This window comes from Sparus aurata, chromosome 3 (assembly GCF_900880675.1).
Source record: "Sparus aurata chromosome 3, fSpaAur1.1, whole genome shotgun sequence".
Taxonomy (NCBI): Eukaryota; Metazoa; Chordata; class Actinopteri; order Spariformes; family Sparidae; genus Sparus; species Sparus aurata.
In genome coordinates this window covers 10,511,314-10,522,911 of record NC_044189.1, presented here as the reverse complement: position 1 = coordinate 10,522,911, position 11,598 = coordinate 10,511,314, and the positions used below count along the sequence as shown (strand labels likewise).

At 42.0% G+C, this 11,598-nt stretch overlaps 1 protein-coding gene across 1 annotated transcript; it reads left to right on the top strand.

Annotated features, from left to right (window-relative positions):
• Nucleotides 1–3,955: 3,955 nt before the first annotated feature.
• tmem42b (transmembrane protein 42b) lies at nt 3,956–10,801 on the top strand. The gene is made up of 3 exons (XM_030411853.1): nt 3,956–4,310; nt 5,667–5,813; nt 6,109–10,801. Exons 1-3 carry the CDS (start codon nt 4,134–4,136, stop codon nt 6,250–6,252), a joined length of 468 nt encoding a protein of 155 aa, XP_030267713.1. The 5' UTR covers nt 3,956–4,133; the 3' UTR covers nt 6,253–10,801.
• Nucleotides 10,802–11,598: the final 797 nt, after the last annotated feature.

Below are 11,598 nucleotides of genomic sequence, written 5' to 3'. Positions count from 1 at the left end.
TCAACAGTAAGTGAATGCGTCGCCATTCAGAGCCACTACAATATGACCAACAGAAAGTGAACATATCACCATTCTGAGGTTCTTCAGTCTATCGAATAATATGTGAATGCATCAGTGTTCAAAGGGTCGTCTGTACTCGCTGCTTTTTTTAAGCTTTTGAAGATATAACAAGTAACATACCAGCATTTAAATGACTAATAACAATGAGGCCTACAGTATATAAAATATTTTGTTGCATATTTACATTAACCCAAATTAATTCAGCAGTGTTCAAAACCAGATAAATCCATAATTTTATTGAATATAACTGTGCGTTTTATTTGGCCAGTGGCTTTTCAACATATCTTCCAGCAAAACCTGACTGATAACATTCAGGTGTAAGTATGAAAATACATGTAAAGGGAAAAGTGCGACGAAATGGAAAAATTATCCATTTTGATCCATTGTTTTAATGGTTTCGTCTTCCTTTTGATTCTTCAAATAATCTATTTCTGTCCGCCAGTATCTGACAGCTGAGGTAAAGGTCACGGTGGAAGTTGTTACACTAATTAAGCCTGCACTTTGAGGATTTTCTTCCTTATTATATCACCTTCCAGGGCCGCAAGCACAAAAAGTGGACAGAGATACAAGGACGGCTGTGACAGACCTTCAATAAAGGTGGCAATAAAGCTCTCTGTGGGCTCAATTACGGCTCAGTTGAACAGGAGCAAAGGGACTCCTCAATTCACGCTATCGCTTGACACTTTCTGGTGTTTGTCAGAGGGAGCAGGGAGAGACAAGCTAATGGCTCTGCTTGGTTTTTTAGACTTTTTCTGTTAAGCAGACGGTCAAGAAAGATACCGGTGTCAAGATGTGACAGTCTGAGGAAGGTCGTTTTCCCTGAAGCTTGTTGCAGTGGGATGAAAGCAGGGGACGCTGTGAACAGAAACACTACCTTTATTCTTTTTCTTCTGCGCTGTCATTGCTCGCCACTCTAATATCCTTTTTCCACAGACAACAGGAACACACACACATTGCACACACACACACACACGGTAGCCCCGCGTTGTTGTGTGCCTGTTTTATTCCCCCCCTTGTTTTTGTGCATCTAATTTCCTTTAAGGATTCACCTCATCACCTCCTGAGTTGAAACCACCTTATAACTTAACCTGACATTTTCAGGAGCATTGAAAGCAGCAATAATGCCATGATGGCTTTCTTTACTGGCTAATTAAGATTTTATTATCTCGCAAATGTCGCAAAAGAAGAAGAGGTAACACAGAGCTCTGGGTGCACGTCGTCAAAAGAGTCAACAGGCAAACCGTGCTGTATTTCAAACTAACTGTCGCCTCAACCTGCTTACATGGCTGCAGAAAATAAATGTAGACAGGCTGTATGTCGGTGATTTACATCCACAGCAGGCAGTGGTGGATGTGTGTTTCTCTGAAGCACATTGGAGACATCTACTGGCCAGAGCACTAGGCTTACACTTGGCCTAGTTGAGAAAATGATGAGATCACCTTCCGAGATGTGATATAATTGTCTTTGGAGGATTTGGGGAATGCTGCCAATAAATGCAGAAATAGTACGGACATATTTGATCAAGACTGAGTCAGACTATAAATTGATTTTCATTTACATTGCCATAAAGGATTGATTGTGGAAGGGCTGCTATACAAAATGGATCTTAAAACAATCTCACCGCTTTCAGATTGACAGGTGAACAACTAAGGCAATAGGCCTTTTTCACGGCAGACATTTTGACACACAGTATGATACGCATAGCTGGTAAAACCAATGACGGCAAGAACAATGTGTCATGGTCCTGATATTTCATATTTTTAAGTAACTGTCATGACTTACTGCAACAATAACGGAGCCACCATACAAACCTAAATGTTATCATTAGCACATGTGCTTTTCTAGGATATGAGAAGTCAAAATATCAACTTATTGGACTGGATCAGGTAGCCATGTTTGCGAACAGGTTTGTTGTAAATCAACTTAAAAGAACAGATGAAATGACAGTGTTGCATTTGCAACTTATGTCTGCTGATCCAAAATGGCCAAAAAAATCAGATATTACAGGTAAAACTGTGTCCGTTAGCTCCAGCTAGCCTTAGCTAAAGCTACTTTAGTTATTGTAACATTTTCCATAAGTTATTCTTGATAACTGCTTTTTAGTTGGTAGTAACATATAATCGAGAGTAGTACAGTGAAAACACAGAACAACATTGAGCAATTTAGCAGTCCCTATTTTCCTATCAAGAAAAGAGCTAAAAATGAGTGAACTGACTCACATGTATTTAAGTTGTCAGACTAGAGGATAATGGTGCTAAACAGTTGGTTGTGCTCCCCAGAAGAGAGCCATGCTTGACAGTTTCGTAGTGGCCAAACGGTGTAATTACAATGACGTGATGCACTACAGCAAACTATCTAGCTGTGTCAAGATATAATAATATGCCTTTGGGCTAGCATAAATGAAATGTCTGTTTGCTATAAGTGCCATAAGGGCTATGAGCTTAAAAGAAAAGGTGATGATATGTCAATGCTATGTTCACAGTTTGAGAACAAAAAACAGCAAATATGGGTTTAAAATTAAGTGAAAGCTAGCTGGTGATATCACAGGGTTCAGTTAGCTCTGGCTAGCCTTAACTAAAGTTAAATTAGCCGACATTTCCCCTCTTGTTATTCCCTGAAAATATAATAAGTAAAAATACAAATGTTTAACTGACATCATGGTCCTCGTTATCCGGTAGGCAACAACATCGTGATGAGTTGAGATGGAGAGAAATTAATCTAAAGGAATTTAAACTAGCTTCTGCTGTTGAAACTAGCCTAGCTTCCTCAATGGGCAGTTACTTACTGTGGACACTTGCAAATTCAGTTAGCTCCGACTAGCCTTAGCTGAAGCTACATTAACTAACATTTCCGGCCTTGTCATTCCCTGTAGATAAGTGAAAAATGCTAATGTAGATAATCTGAAATCTTTGTAACTGTTACATACAATTGAGGCAGTGACTATCGTGCTGAGAATTTAGGTAATTCAAGCTAGCTAGTCTAGGGTTAGGGTTAGCCTAACTAGCCTACAGCCTAGCTCTGTTAGCCTAGCTTGGTGAAGCATAAGGGTAACTGGTGTAAGTGGAATGTGCATTTCTTTTTGTGAAGATATGTATGGTCTTTTCGGTTTGTAAGGCCTCAAATTACATTTCCAGATTCATGCACTGATTTTAAAGCAGGGTCTTTAAATCCATTTCAGCACTGACATCATTCTGTCTTCATCATCCCTCCATCTCTGACCAAATGTTCAGCCGCCAAGCGTGATGAATAGATGGAAAAGTCTGTCTCTGATGACTCTTGTCTTTATTAGAAAACGCTCAGATTAATACAGCCATTACAGGCCCATACATTCAAGAGGACGACTCCACTATCTACTCCTGATTAGGAGAATAATTTAGTCTCGTTCTGGGACCACCACTCTGACGGGCTCATCTCTCTGTAAAGGGCACAGAGGAGAAGGAATGAGGATCATGTGAATATGGACTCCACCCATCCATTCCACTTATACGCCGCTGTGTTTTTAGCGTGATGAGCCTTCATAATGCAGCTCATCAGTATGCCGAGGGGGAACCAAGGTCCATCCCAAGCAGTCTGGATCAACTGGAGTCATACTTTGCTCCGCTGCGCCCACACTCAAGGACATTACATTAGCATCGATTGTCCTCTACTCCACCCAAGAAGAAACAGGAGGAGTCTTCAATTCACTGTCAATTAATGATTGGACTCTCTTTTAATCAAAATATGTGACTAAAGCACTATAAATGTCGTTTATGGTGACCTGGAGGCTCCTTACTGCAGCTTCAAAGTCATCAATCATTCAGTAGTAGAAGATGATGGAACTACACTTCCCAGAATGCCACGGGCTGCTTTTTCTTTATTGTCCAACCACAGCTCTGCTCCGGGTTGACCATGTGTTGTGTGACTGCCACCGGACGGCTGTCTGTAGAAAGTGCAGGGAAAACGTGCCGCACAGTGACACACACACACACACACGGACAAGCATGCGGGCGGCAGCAGCAGCAGCTACACCAGCTACATCAGCAGGGAGATAAAGATGGAGTAGAGAATTATGTGCCTCGGCTGTCACCGTCAACATGTTCCCGGGAGTTTTCTATGCACTGCTGGCGGGTTTCCTCGGGGCCGTGGCGTCGTCGTCGGCCAAGCTGTCCCTCGGAGCCGACTACCTGAAGGGAGTGTGTGAAACCGGACTCCGGACGTGGGGAGAGCAGCGGAAATTCAGACAGGCGGACGAAACTACCGCCTGTGACCGGGTGAGGCATCGCCGCAGTTAAAGTTGCGTGAATTATTAACGCGGCGAGGAGGACGCGCGTGAATAATGCAGCGCCGGCGTGCGTTCATTGCCTGCGAGCGGGGTGATTTGTTATCCTCGCGGAGGAAGTTGGGGGGGTTATCCCCGCCCGCCTCTCCTCCCCGGCTCCCTCAGCATCAGCACCATCAGCAGCATCTCGCGGGGAGAGCCCATATGCAGCAGCAGCTGCGCTCTCGTGCCGTGTCCGCGTGCTCTGCTCAATGACATTGCAGCTTGTGTGTGTCTGTGTGTGTGTGTGTGTTATCGCGTTGTTTTGTTCGAACTTGTCTCCGCGTGCGGTTGGCGTTGATGAAAAACGGGGTCAGGTTTCTTCCGTGACCTTCACGCTCTCCGCACGCGTCACGCAGTGATGTCATACACATCTGCAGGCAGCTGTTTGCAGCCTGAAACCATCAGAGACGTCAAGCTGTGACCTTTCAAAATAGATGAGGTGGTGCACGTGCAAGGGGGATGCAAATGCAAAACAAACGCTGTTAATATTCACCTCCGGGTTTGAATGCGTCACCAGACCTCAGACACGCCTCAGGGAGCAGACAGCATCACCACGTGATGTTCTGGTGTAGTTTTTGTCACTGTGTTAAATGTGATGTGTGCTAGATTGTAACTCCGGACATTTACTCAAGTACAACTTTGAGGTACTCGTACTTTGAGTTTTTCATTTTATGTCACTTTATACTTCAAATATTGTTTTTTTTTTTACATCCTTACATTTGTCAGACATACTTTATATGCATAGACAAATAGTGCACAAAAAACTACCTTAAAGGACCTATTTGTGGGAAAAGGTGATTTTTGAGTCTTGCCAAAAACCAATGCTTTGTAATTGTAGGGCGAATCCCAGCTCCCCCTACACTCATGTCGCGGTGTCCTTGACCAAGATACTAAACCCCAAATTGCTCCTGTTGAGGAGTTGGCACCTTGCATGGCAGCTGCCACCATCAGTGTGTGAATGTGTGTGTCTGAATGTGTGTGTGAATGGGTGAATCTGACGGGTGTCATAAGGCGCTATAGAAATGCAGGTCCATAATGTGATGAGTAATAATGTAACACTGGTGTAATCCTCGCATGATTTCAGATAGTTTGACTACATTTTGCTGCTTTTGCAGTTTTGAGTCGGGCTGCAGCGATGAACTGGTTTCAGGTTACAGCGCCATGATGGCAGCTGTAACTTGGGAGGCAGAGCGGGTGGTCGCAAATCGGAAGTTTCCACGCGGCTGTAGTACGTAACTTTGAGGAAGATACTGAACTCCAAATGGTTCAAAATGTAAAGAATCGTGTGATTGTTTGTGTTTCTCAGCTTCACATCCCTCTGAGGCTGCTGTGTGGCGGGCTGCTCTTCACCTGCAACGCTGTGATGTGGACCTTCCTCGCCAAAGCACTCAGGTACTCATCTTCCTCCACCCGAACCACTGTGACCACCACCGCCTCCAACTTCATATCCTCCGTAAGTAACCGCCTCTCTTAAGCACCCTTTCCTGTCTTTTTCTGCAGACTGTAGTGGAGTGTAGATTATTTTCAGGGTGACCTTACATCCTTTTCGTTCTTACATAAGCTGCTTTATTTTAGAAAATAGGCTGTACTATATTCAGGAATAACTTGTCGCAGTGATTCGTCCTTGTCAAAGTTCAAGTCCTTGTTCGACATATCCCATCGAGGCTTCCTTGTCGGCTGTTTAATGTAATTATAAAGCCTGATTTATTTTGACCAAGAAGAGATCCTTGTGTTTTTTCTCCCTGCAGGCTTTCCTGGGGCAGCTGATCTTTGGTGAAGCCCAGATAACGTTGTGGTGGGTTGGGATCTCCCTGACCCTCTCTGGTTTGTTAGTGCTGCAGAGGGTTTCACCGCAGGATGGGCATCAGAACGCAGTCGCCAAGGACGAATAATACATATTGTCTCCACTAGCTCAGTGCAGTCTGGCTCCAGCTGACTGGATGTAGCGTGCTTTACTCTCCGTCTCCTCTGATTTTAACACCAAAGAATAGTAAAGTTCTCTAAGTGGATTCGGTCGATTCTGTTTTTCTACAACATTGAAGACTTTCTCTCTCTGCACTACAGTGAAAGAACAGGAAGAACTTCCCAGCTAAGTAACTTTAGTCGCCACGCAGGCTGAGAAATCCTGCTGGCTCAGCCGCAGCCTTCTTTAGGCTTTTTCTAAAATCAGAGGAGATGTTGGCCTTCAGCCAGTCTGATCATAGCACAGCTACAGTCTGGCTAGAGGAGACAATCTAATGGATGCCTGTGCCCAGTTTCCCAGAAGCTCTAAAAAAAAAAAAATCATCTTTGTCCACAGGCTTTGAATGAAGCAAAAATTATATTAGCTTTAGTCAACGACAGCACAACAGGGCATGAGCTAACACAACAGGAAGGAAAGAAGGGAAGAGATTCAAAGGAATAATTTGACATTTTGGGAAATACAATAATTGGTTTTCCTGCAAACAGTGAAATGAGATGATTGATACCACTTTCATGTCTGTCTGGTAAATATCAAACTGATGCTTGTGGCCCGTTATCTTAGCTTGGCATCATGAGTGGAAGAGGGAACCAGCGAGCCGGGGTCTGTCTGAAGGCAACAAAACCACAACCTCTGTTTTTTTGTGCAGATGAAACAAAAAATAGGAGGCAGATTTTCTTACCTTTGGACGGAATCATGCTAGCTGTTCCCCTTGGTTTCCAGTCTTCATGTTAAACTAAGCTAAGCTAAGCGTCTTTTGGCTTTAGTTTCACATTTAATGGACAAACTTGAGAGTGGTTTCAATCTTTTTCTATCTAACTCTCAGGGGCTCCGGGTTGCGAACATATTGGTTGCACATGCGCCCAAAAATCTGCGAAGTCTGGTGCGTAGGTCAGATTTTTACATTTCTGTTGCTGAAATTTCTTTATCCGCACCTTATTCCTGTTTTCAATCATTTACATAATTTGGTAAAAAAAAAATTGTACATTTTTTTTATTTGGTGCGGCTAAATGAAGGCGCACTGCTGCCACCAAAGTAAAAAGCTAGTCTGGAGCCCTGACTCTCTGTAAAAGACAGGACATCAGAGCATTTCTCAAAATATTACTATTCCTTTAAAGGACGAGAGAGAAAATACAATTTACTATATGTAGAACATGATTTGAGAACCTGTGCGGACACTGACAGACTGACCTGAGGTCAATCGTTCGGGTTCACGAGCATTTGGACAGCGAGCATCATCAGCTATGCGCAGGACGTCACCATTAACGAATCAGCCTGCGCGTTACATATATTTCAGCCCTCGGATCACCAAAGCTTTCTTAATTCTCATATTTCCTTAAGTTACGACGACACTCACTGTAAACATCCTACACTGACGTTGCATTTAATGCATGCTCGAGGTGATGTTGTGAATGAAGCACTTAGAAAAAACGAGGTGCGCCTGCATTATCACGAGTAATAACACTAATGTAGCGCTGAAAGGCTCGTCCCTGGTGAGAACTTGCTGTCTGCCTGGGTCTTTCTTTTACTTTTTCATTTGCCTTTTTCTCCTGACAGCTTGAACCTTAACCTTAAGATATGAGCATGACATGTTTTCAGAGGCAGCTGGTCTTCCATTTTCACGATAGATGTGCGCATGTTCCACTTATAGCTCACACCAAAGCATCCTGGAGGGTCTAAGCCCGCATCAGAGCGGCATCCCTGTGAGCTGCTTCATTTTTATTAAAACTGACTGAAGTGGCTGAACTGTCTCTCCAGCAAAGGAGACATCACATGGCCTTTTTTTAATTGCCGTTTGAGCTTTATGTGCCCTGCGTTTGCAATCTCATAATATTCTGTTGCGCATCACGAATATATCTGTCCATCACCCCCTCATCTCTCTGGATTTCATGGACACCTGGCCCCCACGACATCTCTGGAGCTGTCAGTGGGAGTGCAATAACATTATACTTCCTTTAAAAATCACAACACTGTGATGAGTGTAACAGCGAGGGAGCTTTGCGCATTAATAATTGAGCAGAGAAATGGCAATATGTGCTACTCGAGGGACGTTTTCTGTCAACATAAATAAGAAAGAAAAGCATACTATAGTACACAGGGATTTGCCTGGATGTGAAATCAAAAGGGTTGCTTGATTGAACAATATTTTAAGATCACACTTTGCTGTTCGGATACATATCATAAGTGCATAATGGTAGCTATAATACCTGTGTGTAATGTCCCACGGCAGCAATGCACAAATACATCAGATGTCCTTCCAACTGCTGCTGTGCAGGTTTTGTATTGTGCGATTTACATGCATCCCTATTTAATGTGACTGCAGTGACAATGTGATTATACAGCTCTTATATTAAAAGCCGGCTGAGCGACGTTTCATCGCAGGGCTGTACTCACCACGCAGGATTGTTCAGCCGTTTAGATCACACACAGCCACACACACACAGGCAGCGATATCAGAGGTCAAAGTTTTGTGCCTCCACGTTTTGGGATCCTGGATATGTTTGCATTAGTTAAAAAGATAGCAAAAAATCTGGGGATATTACGCTTATTAGCTTTTTTTTCTGCAGAGATTTAGATGAGAAGATTGACACCACTCTCATGTGTATGTTAGATATGAAGCTGGAGCTGGTTAGCTTACATTAGCATACAGGCTAGAAACAGGGGCAAATAACTAGCTTAGCTCTGTCTATCTCTAAAATTAGATATTTACCTGGTTATATGTCATTATCATATTAACATGTGTTAAATCTGTGTAAATAATTCAGGCTTTTATTCAATTAGTGAACAGTTGTGGAGGAAGTAGCCGGTTAGCTTAACATACGGGCTAGAAACGGGGAAACAGCTAGCCTTGCTCTTGTAAAAACGAACAACCTTCACCTACTAGCATCTCTTAAGCTTACTAATAAGACTAACATAAAGCTAAGACACTAGAAAAACAACAATTGTTGGTTTTATAAAAGGTTAAGTGCTGGAATATTAATAGTCAGGAGCTAAAAGTTGTGAATAAGCTTTAAGAAGTTGTTTTTAGTTGTGTTTTAGTCATCCCACTGTGAGTAAGATATAATCACTCTGATGTCTGTCTGATTAATATGTAAGCAGATTAGCCGATTAGCTTAGCATAAAGAATGGTAACGCGGGGGAGCAGCTAGCCTAGCTTTTTCCAAGGCGAACAAACTCCACCAACCAGCGTCTCTAAAGCTTGCTAACTAGGCTAACAAACTAAGATGTTTGTCTAATCTGTACAAAAACTGAGGTATGTTACAAACAATGGTTTAACAAAAAGGTTAAGTGTTAAGGTTGATAAAATTTATTGAGAGGTCGAACCGCTGAAATTAACACTATCCAGGCTAGCTGTTTCCCCGTTTCCAGGTGCAATGCTAAGCTAAGCTAACTGGTTTAGGGGTCTAGCTTTGTATTTATTGGTGTTTATTTCATCCTATGAAACAGTTGTGGAAACTAGAAACACAACTACCGTAAAAAAAAAACACACAACTTGTCACACACTTAATGTTTAGTATGAATAACTAAATTTAATATGCTACAACATATAACTTGTTGATGAGAAAGGCAGGTATAGGCTAACTGTTTCCCCCTGTTTGCTAAGCTAACTTGTCCGACATGACAGTCATATCAAACTTCTTGTCTAACTCTCAGCAGTAAAGTGTATGAGCACATTCCCTGGACTATTCCTTTAAACATGTATCTTTAATCCTTGCTTTTAAACCTGAAGATGTTTTGGTGCCTGGCTTTTTTTTTTCTCCAGTTAACCGCATGACATGAGGGTAAACCATCTACCTGTGAACCCACTCTCACTGTAATATATAAGCAGCCAGAGCTTTGCAGTAGCCACATATCTTAGCTCTGTGACAGCGGCATGGCCCTGAGTATGATGTATTTATATCCGTGTGCACATAAACGTTAGGTGTGGTTGTACACAGAGATTAGAGAAACCACCGAAAATGTGATCGAGCTGTGTGACATTGACGATTTAATGTGCTGCAGTGCAAAAAAAACAAAAAAAACAGTAAAATTTATCAGGAACTCTTGTGAATCAATAAAGTTTTGACCTGTCTCTTGGTGTAATGTTGATACCAGAGCTTCTCAGAGAACGATCTTTCTTTGTTCAGATTGGAAGAAGAGACTGATTTTTGCTTTGATTTTGGTATTTTGTTGGTGCAATTCAACCTAAAGTATGTGCAGCTCATTCGCCACTTTGATCCGAGGCTGCAGCTGCATAAGCAAAATTTAACATGTTGACCTTTTTAATACAAATGGAGAATGCTTGTGATTAGAGGGAGCGACTCTGTGAGCTCTGATATAAACCCTTCATAATGTGTCTTATGTCAAACAAACGTTTGTAAAAGTGTAAATATATTCTGTTAATAGGAAACACTCAAAGGGGTGCGTAAAATGTAAAAATGTCATCTCCGCTGAGAGGAGAATCACTAAATTATGGAATAAACATCTCATCTGACAAACAAGCTTCTCGTCTGCATCGCTCAGATATTGTCGGCTGTGGGGGAGATGTTCATGCTTTTATTCTACGTCCAGATGAATTGAATTGGACGTGAGCTACAGTTACGATTATACTTCACTTCATATTCAACTGGATGAGCTGTCTGTCTTCCCGCAGCAAACAGGGGCTTCTCATTTCTCGTATAGCTCAGTGTCATCGCTTTGCATTCACAGCGACGTCCAATAAAACACTCGCTGAAGTTAATGAGGCTGGACGTAACGTTTGCCTTGAGCTAGCCTGCATCTTCTCACGCAATGAGCTTCATGCTCCATTTGTCCAGTTCCCCTCCTTTAAATACCTTTTGTAAAAATAGAAGATGAAGCATTAATTAGTTTGAAGCTCTCTCAGATGCCACATTCAGATTCAGATTCAGATTCAGAATACTTTATTAATCCCCGGGGGGAAATTGTTTTTGTTCCAGTGATCCGTGCAAAGTGATATGTAGTATGCATCTGCTTCTACAACAGAGACAGAATATGTCTTTTTAAAATGTTTCCCTTTTCATCCCTAAATTGAAAAGGAACTGTTCAAATTCTTCTCAAAGAAAGACCCTATTTGTTATTATTTATGTCATGTTGTACAGAATATGCTTTATAATATGCATATATTTATATACTTTCAAGCTTGTTTTGGTAAGATAGTTGATATATGAGTCTCATTCCTAATTCGCAAAATACAAGATGACGGCCAACAGACAACCAGAGTTACAGAGGCTTCACAACATATAATATGATAAAATACAAGTGCAAAGGTTGCAAATCA